The 17,255-nt window shown below is 36.2% G+C and overlaps 2 protein-coding genes and 1 long non-coding RNA gene across 8 annotated transcripts; 2 read left to right on the top strand and 1 right to left on the bottom strand.

Moving 5' to 3' along the window:
- Positions 1-411: 411 nt before the first annotated feature.
- On the bottom strand, positions 412-2,805 carry LOC147550181 (uncharacterized). 2 transcript variants are annotated; one of them, XR_015236799.1, is made up of 4 exons: positions 2,327-2,805; positions 1,522-1,633; positions 1,307-1,395; positions 412-757 (listed from the first exon to the last, which is right to left on the bottom strand). It is a non-coding gene; the product is annotated as an uncharacterized LOC147550181 (long non-coding RNA). The 2 variants fall into 2 exon arrangements; XR_015236800.1 differs by having other exon boundaries at positions 1,325-1,395.
- A 3,196-nt stretch (positions 2,806-6,001) lies between these two features.
- Positions 6,002-9,752, top strand: LOC147550180 (zinc finger protein). 5 transcript variants are annotated; one of them, XM_086665593.1, is made up of 5 exons: positions 6,002-6,242; positions 8,024-8,270; positions 8,501-8,588; positions 9,234-9,300; positions 9,390-9,752. In XM_086665593.1, the coding sequence occupies exons 2-5, from the start codon at positions 8,153-8,155 to the stop codon at positions 9,441-9,443; spliced, it is 327 nt and encodes a 108-aa protein (XP_086521719.1). In that variant the 5' UTR covers positions 6,002-6,242; positions 8,024-8,152; the 3' UTR covers positions 9,444-9,752. The 5 variants fall into 5 exon arrangements, with proteins under 5 accessions (XP_086521719.1, XP_086521722.1, XP_086521720.1 ...); XM_086665596.1 differs by lacking the exon at positions 6,002-6,242 and adding an exon at positions 6,978-7,132; XM_086665594.1 differs by lacking the exon at positions 6,002-6,242 and adding an exon at positions 7,115-7,560.
- A 242-nt stretch (positions 9,753-9,994) lies between these two features.
- On the top strand, positions 9,995-14,295 carry LOC147550179 (serine carboxypeptidase-like). The gene is made up of 9 exons (XM_086665592.1): positions 9,995-11,171; positions 11,537-11,708; positions 11,826-11,945; positions 12,057-12,200; positions 12,296-12,446; positions 12,642-12,730; positions 13,137-13,395; positions 13,513-13,646; positions 13,885-14,295. The coding sequence occupies exons 1-9, from the start codon at positions 10,870-10,872 to the stop codon at positions 14,011-14,013; spliced, it is 1,500 nt and encodes a 499-aa protein (XP_086521718.1). The 5' UTR covers positions 9,995-10,869; the 3' UTR covers positions 14,014-14,295.
- The last annotated feature ends 2,960 nt before the right edge of the window (positions 14,296-17,255 follow it).

The raw sequence follows: 17,255 nt of genomic DNA, 5'->3' as shown, positions 1-17,255 counted from the left end.
GTTATTCATTACGTGGCATTGATACCTCATCAAGATATGATAACCAGAGCCGTGGCTGAAAATTTGAGGGCCCAGGACGAAGTTTGATTATAGGCCTTTCGTATAATAAAAGAATTACAAGTAAAAAGGTTGAACCACGAGCCGTTAAAAACTTTTAGTGAACACATCTAACTTAAAATGATAAAAAATCTTTGTGCAACGTATAGGTTAGAGTCTAAGCGATTTTTTGAATATATTACCTTTTGTATCATGGTTTTCTCATTAATATTTATGTATTGCTAGAATAAGAAAAAAACACTTAGATATGTAATTTAACTAGGCATGACCCGTGCCTCCGGCACGGTGAGATCTATATATAAAGAAATTTTTACTAATAGAATTTTGAATTGGTACCAAATAGTAAATAAAAATTATAGGGAAATGATAGAGTGACTTAGAAATTGGTACTTAGAGGGTGACATATTTCCTCATTTAGAAATAAAAGCGGTCCCCACCATAGTCAAACTTTGAAAAAACCTTGTCTTTTAGTGATTCCACATCAGCTGGGCATTAAAATGCCCAAAAAATTTGGGCTCTCTAGCATCTCCCAAAATTATACAACACACTAACAACTATGAAAATAGAAAGGTTAAAAGTTGTGTCTAGTGCACGCACGTTGTAGCTCATATGGAATTGTATACTTTAAGGATCTAACCAAGTCATCCTGAGGTTCAATAACTTGGAACGAGAAGCATTTAGCTCTTGCATTGAGTACTCGCTACAAAATATATCAAATAGAATAGTTTAGACAAACATGACTGACATAATTTCGACATACATAAAACTAAGACATTAAATAACAATTAGTCCATATTCAGAAAGGTATTAGTAATTTTAGATGAGATATTTAAGACTTGTTACAAATCATTATAATAGATCACAAACTTATCAAAGGCCACTACTTATTTGATCAGAACCCTAACTGACGTACGACTTTATTAAAATCGATAATAGGTGAGCGAGAAAATTAAATTTGTTTCTGGTAAGATTGCAAATCTTTATGCTCTCTACAACAACAAATTTCACTATTGAATGAATTTTGTGGAATTTAGCAAATATGAACAAAGTTCGTGATAACATTCCAGTTGACCCGCATACCTAACCCTAACTCTAGTTCTTACTTGGACTTTCGTAATTTCTACATAAAATTATGTTCATTTAACTAATAGTCTCGAGAATACATGAATTAAGTGTTTTTGATGTTGATAATTACTAATTAAGAAAATGTGGAATTAATTCAAGAACAGGTTGGACTATTTAAACTTACTTATGAACATCAACTTACTTCTCTTATGCTCGTGCATGATCTCTTTCCTTTCAGCTTCAACCGATTGCAACTTGTTAATGTCGAAACTCCTGTATCAAATGAACATCTCAGATTCATCAGTTATCAATAACAAAAACTTCATGAAGAACTTCAAACAGAAAACAATGAATTAATCAAGCTAACTTGCAATATAAAAAAGACAACAGTAGCATTACCAAAATCCTTCTAAAGAATGCACATGTGATTAATGAGCACCCAACCAATTGTTAGAATTGAGATGAAACTTAATAAGACATTCATGGGTCTTTCCTTCGTAATTGAATGACCCTGCAAAAATAGACAAAAGTTCTAATAAAAGTTAACTCTGGAATTGATATTTTCTAACATCAAATTTAATGCAAAACCTAATGTCTCATGAAATCTGGTACGTATGACATTAGTTTAAGAAAATATGAACAAAACACATGATCAAATGAACATTTCAGTCGACCAACAATCCTAACCCTAGTTCATATTAGGACTTCTACAATTTCGACATAAACTTCTCGTCATTGAACTAATATTCTCGCGGAAAAGTTCATCATTTTTTTATCCCATTTCAGTACAAAAGATATCTCAATCAGAGGGTGAACTACTACTTCCCTATTACAAGTAACACTCGTATGTTTTGTAAGATCTTCAAAGGTATCTCAAATATGATATGCTAATGTCAATTTAGCAAAGTAATGATCAATTGAACAAAATTTTGTCCGATCCATCAAAGTATGTCTAACACAAAGAGAAAATTTGTTTGTTATACTGAAAGGAAAATTAACATTACAATCGGTGAAAGGGACATTAATCAGACCATTTTCTAATATAAATACTTAGGAACATTGAATTTTATTAGATTTCCAATTGTTAAGACTGTTCAAGTTCACTTAGTGCCAATAAATAAATAAATCAAACAACTTGAATTAACCTTTACAGATGTGTGTGAGTAGAATGAAACATTAAGAGACGAGACCGAGATAGAGGAACCTGTTTAGCTTATTCGTCTCTCAGCAGGTATGCGTGTGTGTGATTGGAGAAGAATTGGTACATAAACAGCTTGTCAGAAAAATTCGAGAGTTGTTATAGTTGACTTAGTTCTGGTGTAAGGACCTGATGAAAACCTAGGATAGTGGTACAAAAACTGAAAAGATCAATTTGCTATAATAAAGATCAGAAAAATAGAGACTTGATCATTTGAACAAGGAAACTTTTAATTGTCATTGTATATCAGAGAGATTATCATGAATGAAAAAGAAAAATTCAATTTCAAACATTATACGATGTTCTCGATGGGCAGTAACTATGATATAATATCTACTTAAACCTCATCACGGGGCTCCATATCGATTTCATCGGTTCTTCTTAGTGCTCTTCCTCGTCCAAATATGTTTGATTTCTTCGCACAACTGGAACACTTAAAGCAGGTCATGTTCTCTATGACCCACAAAATCTGAAAAATGACCAAGATTTGTCCCTACGAGAAAATAGTTTCTTAAAATTTAAATGGGTGGTATAAGAAATTGCAAAATTTTGTGAACGCTATATACTGTTTAGACTTCCAGATGCTAGCATTTCATTCTGATAATGCGTTCAACAGGAAACATGCCAGAGAGATGAGAAACAAAGTTATCGAACACTATTGCTCAACTTACAAAGCATATTTGCTCCTATCTGAGCACCATTATAGCACCTGCCAATAAATTAAAAAGATTTTAGATAATTTTAGTTCCGAATATGAAATTTTCTTGATAGTTACGAACTCATTAAACAAAACTTTTTTCGCACTTTAGAGTATACACTTCTACTTTGACTCATACCAAATTGGTGCCGGCTTTCTGCCTTTGTATGATAGATAACTGAGCAGTGAGCATGGCATGTTCTAAGGCAGCCATCATATCTACAAATGTTAAAATGAGAACCAAAATCAATCCCTCACAATTAACCTCAACCAATTCTTAAGTGATTGTAATAAGGTAGGTTTCAGAAGACATTTTTGTAGAGTTTAGATTTCAAAACATTTGGTAAAATCAACCTTAAATCAAAATTGACCGTATAAGAATGAATTTGCGATGATCTCAACTAATGCTCCACTAAAATTAGGTTCTACCTATTAGATATTAGAAGAGGGATATTAGAAGAGGGAACCAATTAGGTTTCAGAATATAGTAGATATATCATGCATTGTTGATATTAATACAATATTAGATAAGGATGGGAAATCAAAACTATAACATGTTAGCATCTGGACAACTAAAACCTCTTAAATATTGATTTACCTTTGGATGAATCAAGACTCAGATAATCAACCAAACATGTTGGATTTGCATGGACAAAATTAGACTAATAATCACAAAGTCGTGTGCCATACTCAATGCTTACTAGGATGAATAGCCACGTTGCCTCACATTTAATGGTTTGTGTACTTCCACCTCAATCTATATTATTAAAAAAATTAATTAAGTTCGGTATAATTATTGAACAAAAATAATATTAACTAGGTGCATAAATATTAATTAGACTTAATGAAATATATTTAGTGTAATTTAAGTTGGAAGATTTCAAGGCTTTTCAATATGGATGGTATAATATAGCAAAGAATGTCGTTATATAAAATATAGGTTCTGAGTCAACATAAAGAGAAGCATAACCTATAAATTAGCCTGATATAAATTGTATTGTTCCAATGTATTTTAATTGATATTAAGTGAGTTAACAATGTGTTGATTTACATTGTGTGCAATTTATATGATTTAGTCGGTTATGCTTGTCTATAGAATACATTTTTTGTTGTTGAAAGTGTCTATAGAATACATGAGTGTAACAAATTCTACTCTTCCAACACCATGGGCGACTCACACACTGGCTATGACAGGGCAGTCACCAAAAACTAAGGTACAATATTTGACATAAGGTCAGGTTATTTACTTAAGTGTCGAACAACATTTAGAGAGTCTAACTAAATGTTTGCAAATAACGTAAGAAAACCAAAAACAACTATGACAAACATTATTGATCAATTGAAAAACACCTCATCTGAATCAAGCCTTGTCCAACTCAATTTGGGGTCACCTGCCAATAAAAGAAGCATAATTAGCCCAAGAAGTATAAAATATGTGTGAAGCTGGAGTATGTTGATTTTTCAATAGAAGATGCACATATTTGTAGTAGTTGAATAACAAAAAAAGGCCCATTGTGTTCTTCACCTTCTATATATTGTTATAAATGCAACAATAACTCCATCGACTACATTAAAAACACTTAATATAGAAGGGATCACCAACGCTAGATCACCTTGCTTTTCAAATAAGGCTGAAAAGGGGCATATATAATTTCAAATTCTATGCCTTTACGGAGGACCCAAGAAAGTGTCAATATTTATGTAAAGTTAAACAAAGAAAATGAAGGAACATGATCCATCAAAAAAAAAATGAAACCATAAGTTACTCAATAATCAAACTATAATATGTAACAAACACAACAAATACTACTGTCAATAAAAATGAAACCAAGCTAATTAAGAAAGGAAACCAAGCATAAGTTCAAACACCATAAAAAGTATTGAGCATGGCAAAGAGATGGTAATTCGAAACCCTGAGGTACATAGTTTAACTTATGTAATTATGTATGAAAATCATTGTATCTAATTTTTATGAACAAATCTAACAAAGTAAAAACTTTGATAAGAAAACGAATTAAATCTCTCTCACCTTCGCTGTGACAACTTGTATGCCTTCAAGATAGTTCACTATTCTAATTTGATGAGTAATTATAGACTTAAAACTGCACTGGGTTAGCAAGAGTATCAGCAGATTGTCAAGTAATCACCATAGTTCACTATTCTAATTTGATGAGTAATTGTATGCCTTCATTTTTTTAATGCTAATTATATGTAATTTTAATTGGACCTTCATAAGACATGGGCCTCCGTGTGGTGGGGGGCCCAGGGTAGACGCCCTTCCCGCCTCCCCCTCCCTCAAACACGGCTATGGTGATAACCACCGAAATTAAGTCACTAATCAAAGGGGCTTAAAACCCAACAACATAATAAAGAGCCTAAAACCCAACAAGCATATTATTGATACCTTTAATAATCCAATTTCAATAACCATGAATTCTACCTCATATGAGAATCGAACGTGAGACGTCCAGAATTTTAGAGTTTAGCGTTAACTCCTTATTTTACTATTGGAAATACTAACATTTTAATCCTAACATTTGAGGTGGGTTGGACACCAAATAGGCCCATTAATAAGAGTCCACAAAAAATCTACCCAACCACGTGAGATTTGAAGGTTATCCACTTATCTTGGTCATTTTCTTCACCTTTTTGAAGAAAATTGCATATTCCTAATTTCACCAGTCAAATGACTAAAATACCTTCCGTCTCCCGACTTTTTCACAGTAGGTTGAGGGTATTTTAGTCATTCTGTTTCCACCCACAGAAATTTCTCTCACCGGATAGCTTATCCAATGTCCTAGTTTCAATAGCGTATACAACTGTACTCCGCGAAGTAGAATTAATCGATAGACTTCGTCTTCGTTATCTGCCACGTGTTTATATATAATTTAATCCAACGGATGATATTCTTAATATTGGGTCATCTAGACACGTGTCAGATTAAAGAGATTAGCTAGTCAACTCCTGGAGTAGATTAGCATCGTGAACCCTATCAGAAGGCTGAAAACACGAGGGTAAAGAGGAGGAAGAGAAGAAGAAGAAGAGGAAACAAACGAAAATGACATACGTTTTAATTAGTTCGACCAACCAAAATTGATCAGACTTTCTATTTGGATCTAATCTGTTTTTCTTCTCTTCAATCTTCTTCAAATCAGATTTATTCTTCATCTTTGGCTGAATTGCTACCTACCCAAATGCTTCAATATTAGATAAATTGGAAATCAGGTATGGGTTTTTTACTAATACCCTTTTTAAGATCTCTTTGTTTATGTTGAACAAAATGTTGGGTTTTACTTGTTTTTTATGATTATTTTTACTATGGTATAAATTGATGCATTTTTATTTATCTTTTGTGTTGTTTTTAGGGGATTGTAGTTGATTATGGGGTTTGATTAAAATTTCTGGTGTGGGTTGTTGTAATTTTGTGTATTTATGAATTTATATGATATGTTAAGGCAAACAAGATGAAATGACAGATGCCCTTTTCTTTTGCTGTGAAAATTCAGTTCCACACTTAAGAAATTAGTAATGTTGGGACAAGAGTTTTCTTCTAACCTCAGAACACAAACATCTGGTTTTTGAAAAGTTGGTTCTTGAATTTTAGATAGTTAAAGTTATTAGGTGAGCAAAGGGAATGATTTTGGAGGTTTTGGTGGTAAAGAGGATTAGAACAAAAATGAGATTTGAGGAGTGAAATAAACCTTACCCTAGTTTTAGATTTAATTTTATAAGTTACCGACACTGTTTTCAGCATTATTGAGAAATGTTTGTTGGATTTTAGTGGGTTTAGGAAGTTGCTTCTAACTTTAGGGTAGTAGTTATGATAAAGAGCAAGCATTTAGTGTTTTATTAGGTTTGAATTCGTAATGTTGAAGTTAGTTTGGCAAAAATTTTGGTACTTTGTTGCGTGTATGTAACAATCGAAGAAACTTTGAACTATTGCGTGTTATTGTTTCTCTTTGCATTTTGTATAATTTTCTTGTTTAGGGTCTTCAAGTGAAAAGTCGGCAGAGACTAGAAAAGTTTGTTAGTTGAAACTCTTATTAACATAAATCCGATCTAGATGACTTCGTAGTTCGAACCATGAATAGCCTTGGAAAGTATAAGATCCTAAGGTAATTCACTTCTAGGTTTGGTCTTGAGTTGGAAACCCTATAAGCTCACCCGAAGCGTACTATTTAGTTTCTCTTGTTACAATATTCCAACTGAAGCATCCTAACCTTTATCTCACTTTCATTTCCTACTCCACTCGGTAGAAAACTCCGTTTCGAAAGACGAACTAAAATAAAATGATAGACTCTTTAACCACCCTCTTGATCATCACAAGACAAGACCTCTCATAATAATTTCTTCACATATCTGGGATTCGAATGACTGCCTTTTTCCTCGTATTCTTGTCAAGGTTTACGTTCGGTTTGTATTCACTTCCCATTAAGTGAGACTACAATGGTTTGAGGGAAAATGAAGTTGATATTTTAGTCTAGTTTAATTTATGGATATTTCTCAATAGAATTCTTGGGCAGCATATCATTGCCTGTTTTAGGTGATGAAATTGATACTTGTGTTCTTTATTCTTATATATTGTTGTTGTTTTTTTAATTTACTGCAAATTGTTCTTTCATTATTGAAGAAATTCAAGCTTCATTCCGTAAATTATCGTTCAAGTGGGCTTTTCACATTCAAGTAATTATGGTTAAGGAAATCCGTCTCTAGTATAATTTGGTCCATTTTTAGTATAATTGGGATATGTTCGAACCTTGATTTTGACACTTAATCAACAGAGAGTTATCCATTTAGCCCTTGCTTCTAGAAGCATTGAGTTATTCGGTGTCTTCCCTGTGGCAGTGGTATAATATTTCCTTGGGATTATATCTTTAACGAGTAGTTCCGTCAGAGACATTTCACTATCTTGTGTCAAAGAGGCAATGACTTAAAATCGAGATATTGGCATTTGGTGTCATAGACGTTTTTCAATCTGGTGAAGCTTGTCTTTTCTATTTTTGAAGGTAGTTGCAGTGCCGAAGGACCTTTGGATTTGTGAGTGACGTTCCCTCTTCCAAAGAACCCCAATAACGAAGAAAGCAAGCCATCAAGACTTGGGAGTTATAGTAAGCAAATGACTTAGTTTAGATCAGATGGATAAAGATGTAAGCAATTCTTGTGCTCGTGAAAAACAACCTTCAGTAGGATCCACATTTGTTAGTGAAGACAACAAGAAGATCACAGAGAATGGTACAGTATTCGTGAACCAAGGTTAGTTTTGTTTCTCTTAGAAGGTTTATTAAATGCTATTTTGCTAATGTACTTAACTACTTTAGTACTTTCGAATAGTTTATGATGAAACCCTACAGCAAACAGTGTTCTTCCCAGTATACATAAATAACTGTTTTTGTTACCTTCATACGTTGCTACACTCTATTCTATTTTGGTGTTTTTGCCCAATTATCGTCTTAAATGTGAAGTTATTGTCTATGACTCTGTAGCTGAAATAGCTTGGCATGAGAGAAGAAAAGAATGGGCGGGAGATCTATCTCAAAAGTCTCAAAGGATGCCAAAAGATCCAGTATTAAGGTGCACTTTAAGTTTTCAAATAAGTCGTTCAAATTACAGGTTCTACATGTGGGTGCAGTCTTCGGCCTTCCATGCCCCCAAGTGGACTTTAGTCTATGTCACCCCAAAAGCTAGCTCTAGAGGTGAGGCTTCCGCTCACACTTATAAAGTGACACCTCCTCCTCTTACAACCAATGTGGGATTACTCCAAGTCTCCAACAATCTTTCCCTTCACAGACTGGGACATGGAATACTATCTTCCACCCTCTCCATAGTGGGACTTGGAAGACTTCAGTAAATATGGGTTTTGATACTAATTGTGGGTGTGGTCTTGGGCTTTCCTTCTCCCAATTGGTCTTGGGTCTTCCTTTGTCCTAAGTGATCTTGGGCCTTCCTTTGTCCTAAGTGATCTTGGTCTTTCCTTGGCCCAAGTGGTCTTGGTCCTTCCCTGGCCCAAGTGGTCTTGGTCCTTCCCTGGCCAAAGCGGTCTCGGGCCTTCCGTGCCCCAAGCAGTCTTGGGCCTTCCTTGCCCCAAGTGGTCTTGGTCTCTCTAACCCCAGAGGCCCAGAAGCTAGTGCAAGCCACCCTCCCACAATAATATGGGATAAATCCAACAGTACATATGAAATTATCGAAATCTTGAGCTAACAAAATCTTCTTTTGTAGCTGGTCGTTGACCTACGACGATTTGCTTTTGACGCATGATCCTTTTCCTCAGCCAATCCCATTACCCGTAAGCTCTCATACATATTTTCATGATGTTATCTCGCTTCAACGAGGTGCTACATTATTCATAACATTGATTTGTTTTGTTCATGGCAGGAGATGGTTGATTTTTTAGTTGATATATGGCACGAGGAAGGACTTTATGATTAAAGATCTTTCTCTGGGTTCTCCTCAAGTTCGTTCATACTTTTGATAGCATTTTAACCCATGCCTCCATTAGATATCTACTGTGATTTAGAGCTTAAATTCAACCTTTAGATCTTTTCTTCACGGAGACCTTGACGAATTTTGAAGGTAGTTGTACCCTAACTGTAGTCTTGTATAACACCTTAGATCTTGTAATTTCTTAGTCAGAGTTGAAGTTTAGTTTCATCTTAATACTGAAATATTGATGTACTTTTCTCCCAGTATGCTTGAACTTAATATCTATGTTTAAAGAATAATGTTGTGAATGTTCAATGTTTTCTGCTTTTGACATTTCTTTTTAACCAAGGTCGTCACGAAAATGTGTTTATAGAGATTAAAGAGAGACACGATGGAATACAAAAGAAAGAGATGCATCAAATGAATGACCTGGTTTGGATGTTATGTGTGGGTGAAGTATGGATTCCATGATCCCTATTTCTTCCCAGATTACTGCTGGTTGTTCTGTAACCGTTTTGTTTTATTGCCAGGCTTTTAATGTTTTTTTTCCGTAACAGTCGTTCGGCCTCTCATACATGTGACAGTACTTTATTTCCAGATCCACAGCATTATACTGCACTTGCGTATACGCAACTGTTGCCTATAGATTGCTGGGGTTGCAGATATGGGTGGTCTTAGGCTGACCCTGGTCAGTCACTTGTAGTACTTCCTCGCGCCGTTGGCAGGGCCAGAAACCTTTAGGCTTCTGCTACATGGATGGTCTTGGGTGGGCCCTAGTCAGTCACTTGTAATACGTCCTCGCGCAGTTGGCAGGGGCAAGAAACCTTTAGGTTTCGGCCATGTCACTGGATTGGCTGCGCTTGAAGCCTGGGTTTGTTCATGAGTCATGAGATATATTATAAACCATTGGATGCTAGAATTTTGTCGTAGCCGTTAGATCTCCGTAGTGTGTCTTTAAATCCATCAAAATTTTGATGGAGACTTGTACATCAAATTCTAAATTCTTAGAAACAAACCCGTACTTATCTTCCCAGTTCTTTCAAAAGTACAAACAAACCGGACAAGGAAACAAAAGCGGGAAAATAGTTAGTTCCAACTTTTTCTGATTGTATGTCACGCGGGAGTCCAGTTGTTAGTTACTCCCTCGCTATTAACCGACACGTGGCTAATCAAGTAGTTTCAAAGGTTCTTACCACCCTCGATTCATAACTAATCCTCATCATCAAATCCTAACCGTTCATTCCAAACAATCTCCTTTCTTTGTTCTTTCTTTCACTAGTTTCTCTTTCTTGCTTCTAAGCTTTCCTTTATTCACATTTTCACTCCACTCTCACTTGCGTCATCCACAACAAAATTGGTTACCTTCTAACTTCTTAATAGTATAAATTTCCAAACCCTAAATTTCTCAATCACAACAAAAAAAAGAACAAGAATGAAGAAATTTGTGATTTTTTCTTGTCTCTGTTTTACTCTTCTATCTTCTTTTGCTTCTTCAACAGAAGATGATTTTCGTCTTCCACCAGATGCAAGTTTCCCATCAATTCATGCAGAAAAACTAATCAAACAACTTAATCTCTTCCCCAAAGATGCTAAATCTGTTGATGAATCGATGGCACCTAAGAAAATTGTTGAGAAGCCTTTTATGTTTCCTAATCTTGCTGATTCTGGGGTTTCTGTTGATGAACTTGGTCATCATGCTGGGTACTATAAACTTCAACATTCTCATGCTGCTAGGTACACTCTTCAAACCCTAAATTTGTAGTTGTTTTTACTTTAGAAATCATGAATGCATGTTAGGGTTTCTTTAAAATGAACCCATTTATCTGTGGATTATTGAAATTCGGTCACGTTCTCTACTTATCAGATTCACTCAAAATTAGTAATTTAGGTTTAGGTTTGGTGTGAAAATCACCAAAAAGTTTTAGTTCAACTTACGATTTGAAACCAAATCTGTTCTAAATTTCTATCCTGTATAAAATTATGCTTTGGGTTGGTTGTTATGGTTAGAATTTGATTTTTCAGTCGTTTTTTTTATCGGTTTTGAAGTTCTTGAGAATGTAGTTTTTGCACTGAAATTAGGGGTTTTTGGTATTTTGAAGGATGTTCTACTTTTTTTTCGAATCGAGAAATGACAAGCAGAAGGATCCTGTGGTTATATGGTTAACTGGAGGACCAGGTTGTAGTAGTGAATTAGCAGTTTTCTATGAGAATGGACCTTTCACCATTTCGAAGAACTTGTCTCTTGCGTGGAATGAATATGGCTGGGACAAGGTATTTTTCTTAGGAATATAGACAAATCTTTCGAATTAAACACGAATGTTTACTTTTGCCGATATTTTAGATAAGCTTTTCAGACAATTGATTTAGCTTTAATCCGTAATTCTGCAGGCATCGAACCTTTTATATGTTGACCAACCGACTGGAACCGGTTTTAGTTACACTTCTGATGACCGTGATTTTCGCCACAACGAAGATGGTGTCAGTAATGATCTGTACGATTTCTTGCAGGTTTGTTTTGATGCTTTAGTTCATATAATATATGATATGATGAAATTTATTTTTAACGGGTGACAATGAATGGATGACTTAACTCTAAGCACTCTTTTGTGATGGTTATAGGCATTCTTCGCTGAGCATCCTCAATATGTAAATAATGATTTTTACATTACTGGAGAGTCATATGCCGGGCATTATATTCCTGCTTTTGCTGCCCGAGTCCACCGTGGAAACAAAGCTAAGGAAGGAATTCAGATAAACTTAAAAGTATGTCTTCATTGCCCAATACCAATTTCATGATAGTATTTGTTTTCCTCTGCTTGGTTTCTTGAACTTATATAAACTGAATGTCTTTCGAATAGGGTTTTGCCATTGGGAATGGGCTAACGGATCCTGCAATTCAATATCAAGCTTACACTGACTATGCACTCGACAATGGGTTGATTAAGGAATCGGACTACAAGAGTATTAATAAGATGCTTCCGGCATGCGAATTAGCAATAAAGCTTTGCGGTAATTTATTTATTTCCAAATTACCATCACTACCTTTTTCATATGTAAAATTGTGGTTTCGCGTTTCGTCAGAGTTATTGGATATGTAAAATTATTGGGTAAAGTTTCTTGTATCTTTGCAAGAGCGCAGCTTACTTTGTTGGGGTGTACTTACTACAACATTATCAGTGCTTTCATAACTGGCTGTCTTTTCAGGCACTGATGGCGAAGTCTCTTGCATGGCCTCTTACACTGTCTGCACAAGCATATTCAATAAGATAATGAATCACGTTGGAGGTCTAAACGTAAGTAATTATATATATCCTCAACAATCTTTGTGAGAATATTCCTACATGGACAAAGGGTATTCTCATAACTAAGAATATAATATCTATGTCCTTGGCACTCATGGCAAATGTTTGAGTGGTTTCTGACTTAACATGCTACCAAAGACGAACCCATGTCTGATAGGCCTACCAGACAACACATTATCGAACAAACAAACAAACACATGTTAGGTTCACATAAAGCGACATGTGACGGGAAGTGTGAGAATAGGCCCACATGGAAAAAGTATACTCTCATGACCAATAATATGAAAATATCTTTATTAGCTCCAGTTGGATGTCCACAAATTTAACGATATCGATTATGAAGAAACTATGTTTGAAAGTTACGTGAATCTAAATGCATCTTTGCTTCTCCTTGTAGTACTACGATATCAGAAGGAAGTGTGAGGGAGACCTCTGTTACGATTTCTCAAACATGGAGAAATTTCTAAACCAGAAGTCTGTTAGGGATGCTCTGGGTGTTGGAGACATAGAATTTGTCTCGTGTAGCCCTACTGTCTACCAGGCCATGCTGATGGACTGGATGAGAAATCTTGAAGTTGGTATTCCTGGTCTTCTTGAGGATGGAATCAAATTGCTTGTTTACGCCGGAGAGTATGATCTCATATGTAACTGGCTTGGTGAGTTTATTATGTTCCTCTCTAGTTTGATTACTTCACATCGTTGTTTACTTATACACAACCACTTCAACTAACCTCTATCGAAATGGCTGTTTTGTGCTTTTTGCATTTGAGCAGGTAACTCGAGGTGGGTTCATGCTATGAAATGGTCCGGGCAGCAACAATTTGTTCAATCCTCAACTATTCCATTTAAGGTGGACAATGTAGAAGCAGGAGAATTGAAAACCCATGGGCCGCTCAGCTTTCTTAAGGTCTGTTTCGAAAAACAATTACATTTAAACCTCATATAATCAATGTTCACGTGTGTCCATTTTATCAGAGTTCAACTCAGAAGCTGATATCACATCTTTCTGGCCACATATTTTCGTCAGTTATATTTAAAATCAGTGTTTTGGTATCAATAAGTTCAGTAAATTTTTTTAAAGTATAGCTATCTACATAAATAAAGAAAACATGTACATGATTAACTGATGCCGATTCAACGTGCAGGTACACAATGCGGGTCACATGGTTCCGATGGATCAACCCAAGGCTGCCTTAGAAATGTTGAAAAGATGGACTCAAAGCAAACTTGCAGAAGATGTTGGTGAGTCTGATGATGGAGTTGCAGATCTCTAATGTGTAAAACTTCAACAATGATTTCTCCTTGTGCACTCTCGATCTGTTTTATGTTGTTTTTTAGACTTAGATATGTCTTTCAGTTAAGGGAATAGTTGTCTAATTCCACCCTTTTTATATTATCTAAATATTGTAACAAGTTTCAGTCTTAATTTGCTCACAAAATCAGATGTAAAAAAAGGTTCAGATGTACTAGTGTTGTTGACTTGTTTCGGGTAGGCAGTTTGTAAATTAAGAAATTTACATAAATAATGAAACTTCTGGTTTCTCTTTTTCTTTAAATGACACAGTACATATATATATGTAGAATAAATTTGTGGGATTATTCTTCAAGAAATTCTCAATGCTATACAAAACTAAAATAAGAAACAAAAAAGAAGAAAACTAAACTATACAATTTTAAGCACATTTCCAAATTGTAACCCTCTTAGACTGTAGTGAAAGCCACCACATTAAACTTCTAATCTAAGACTAGTTGTATTTCCGCCAACCTGCGACTATACACATGGTCGCTTAAAAACAAACCAGCCTATTAGTGAGCAGCCGCCAAGATGCAACCTCAACCAAGACCATCACTTGTAAAACCTGAAACGGTTCAAACCACACCACAAGAAGATTCAAAGAGTATCCCACTAGAATTCTGTCAGTAGAGAAATTCTGTCCCACCACAATCAAAAGAGATCGTAATCAGACACCTGGAAATTTGTCACGTAATCAGACACCTGGAAACTTGGGTTGTTGACAAACCAATTTCTATTTAACTACCTCCCCATCATGTTAGAAATCCAAATTGAATTTTGTATTGGAGATAATTTTTAATCAATAATTCTAAAAAAAATAATGTGGCGTCCAAAATTTCTAAGATCAGTGTTGAATTGAAAATGCTCTTACGAGAGGAGGTGTCTTTAAGACTTTAACACTTCCAATTACACAATCCTACTTAATTATTTATATCTCGAAAGATTTACAATGTAAACAATTTTAATAAATTCTTGAAAAAATCTTAATAAAAGCAATTTTTCATTTGAATACTCACTAACCTTTTGTATCAAAGGAGATTTTCACATTGACCCCCACTTTTATACCGATAAGGGCTACACCCCCATTTTTCTAAAACTTTTGATTTACACTCCCACATAAACGGAAAACGTTAACTTCTAGTTAAATGTCAGTTGTGCGATCACACATGTGAATCATGACAAAATACCCTTCTTTATGATTTTGACATTGATCCCACTTTTATATCGATATTAAGACTACATTCCCGTTTTTTCAAAACTTTTGATTTAAACTCCCTCGTGGACGGAAAACGTTAACTTCTAGGTCAACGTCAGTCGTGGGAATCACACATATGAACCAGGAAAAAAATGCTCTTATTTACATTTTAATTTTCATAGTCTTCATCCTCCGACTCACACAACCACTACCACAATCTTCATCTTCACAAACTGCTTGAACTAATTTTCTTGATAATGAATCTTATAATCTTCATCATCTCCAAGTCCATCATTATCAGCACTACTCAGACAGTGATTTTGCATAATTTTGTGAAAAGAGATATCAACAACTTATACATCTTAAAATAGAGTCATTTCATTTCAAAAACACGAACCGAAGTAGCAATAACTTATACATCCCAAAATGGAGTGGTCTCTTTTTAAAAACATGAACCGAAGTACCACTACAAGGCTGGGCCAACGAGGCTAGAGCCGAAGCTCTTACACATGCATGCTTCTCTTAGGTCTCTTGGTATAGCAGCAGTAAACATACGTTGCTTGTAAGAAGCAATGTGATCAGCTGGGTCAGACGTACCATCGCACATCTTCATATTTGAGAAAGAGAACTTCCTGGACATCTCAACAAGAGTGATGGCATCTACAAATGGTAAGTCGGCATAACTTTGGGCCAGACTCTTTTTAAATGGAGTCGAGACCCCAGGTATGCGCGTAAGCAAAGCTTCTAGGTCTGCTAGCCTTTTTGTCAAGCTCTGCTCCAGAGAGTTGTCTCTAGGAGAGTACGGGTGTGTAGGGATATAGGTCCCATTAGTCTGTAATATAGGTACAGTAAATAAAGGAGGAAGAGTAGAGGCGTGAGGTGCAACCGTGGTCTGCGTTGTTGGATGTTGGTTGTCATCCAGGTCTGGTTGAGTGACAGGTCGGCTTGAGATGCCGCCTAATCTGTCTTGGTTGACTGCCTTGGGGCTGCCGAACGAAGGATTGACTTGTTAAGCATGCCTCCCGCTTCGGTAGTCCTTTCTGCCCGCTCTTTGGGATTCAACTCTGTCTTCCTAGGAGAAACTGGTCTTCGAGGTGGTACGGCTACAGACAGTTCCGTAATTTTTTCATGTAATAATTGATTTTCGACTCTGAGCGGGACGTTCTCCTCTTCCACAGCTCTGTACCGTTGCGTGTTCTCTTGCATCTGAGCTGTTAGCATTGCAAGTTGGGATGCTACATCGAGTGGAGTGTTAGTCATTTCTTGTGCCATTGAGGTAAGCTCAGTAATTAGTAGTCAGCCCCTCCTTCTAGCGCCAAACTGTGAGGGTAGGAAATCGCGGGTCAAGAAGTCAAGTGGACCGGAAATCAAACCTCCACCTGTTAATATTTTTGCGCGCACTGACGACGTCTTTGAGCTTTAACCTATGACACAAGAGACAAAACACATGTGACCGTAAGATCCCTAGGACACCGGGATGGTGCCGGCCTAAGGGGGCTCCAACGGTCAAGTCAGTAAGCTTGCAAGAGAAGTAAAAGGTACGTCAGTGATATCAATGGAATGTTATTGTTGTTTGGATGATGGTCGGAGTTTAGGCGCCGCTCACAGAGTGGCCGGAGCTCGAGCTCTGCGGGTAGACTGACTTGTTTGGAGAGAGATTGTAGCAGCCTATGAGGTCTGTCCTTGACTAAGTAAATCCTCGTAAATATTCACGTGGACAAAGTAAGGAAGGTCTGACCTCCAGGAGAGATAAAGTAGCTTGGTTACTTTGATCGTCTGGAGAGAGAAAGATAGGTCGTCTCCCTTTGATGAGTGGTCTTCAGGAGAGAGAAAGATAGGTCGTCCTCCCTTTATGAGTGGTCGACCTCATTTGATGAGTTGTCGACCTCTTTTGATGAGTGGTCGACCTCCTTTGATGAGTGGTCGCCGGGAGAGAGAAATATAGGTCGACCTTCTTTTGATTAGTCGTAGGTTCTTCAATGGATGTTGGATTGGTCGATGACAGAGAGAGAATAAGGCGATGACAG

This window comes from Eschscholzia californica, unplaced genomic scaffold (assembly GCF_041429995.1).
Source record: "Eschscholzia californica isolate CP2 unplaced genomic scaffold, dmEscCali1.0.p SCAF_3, whole genome shotgun sequence".
Taxonomy (NCBI): domain Eukaryota; kingdom Viridiplantae; phylum Streptophyta; class Magnoliopsida; order Ranunculales; family Papaveraceae; genus Eschscholzia; species Eschscholzia californica.
Note: the sequence above shows the minus strand (reverse complement) of the source record. Positions and strands in the feature narration are given on the sequence as shown.

What these genes read in the sequence shown, in the direction of transcription:
- LOC147550180 (XM_086665593.1), top strand. Translation starts at nt 8,153, where the DNA reads ATGGATAAAGATGTAAGCAATTCTTGTGCTCGTGAAAAACAACCTTCA. An exon ending in TACAGTATTCGTGAACCAAG is followed by an intron (nt 8,271 to 8,500) that starts GTTAGTTTTGTT and finishes ATGACTCTGTAG; the next exon opens with CTGAAATAGCTTGGCATGAG. An exon ending in CTCAGCCAATCCCATTACCC is followed by an intron (nt 9,301 to 9,389) that starts GTAAGCTCTCAT and finishes TGTTCATGGCAG; the next exon opens with GAGATGGTTGATTTTTTAGT.
- LOC147550179 (XM_086665592.1), top strand. Translation starts at nt 10,870, where the DNA reads ATGAAGAAATTTGTGATTTTTTCTTGTCTCTGTTTTACTCTTCTATCT. An exon ending in CAACATTCTCATGCTGCTAG is followed by an intron (nt 11,172 to 11,536) that starts GTACACTCTTCA and finishes GGTATTTTGAAG; the next exon opens with GATGTTCTACTTTTTTTTCG. An exon ending in TCTCATATGTAACTGGCTTG is followed by an intron (nt 13,396 to 13,512) that starts GTGAGTTTATTA and finishes GCATTTGAGCAG; the next exon opens with GTAACTCGAGGTGGGTTCAT.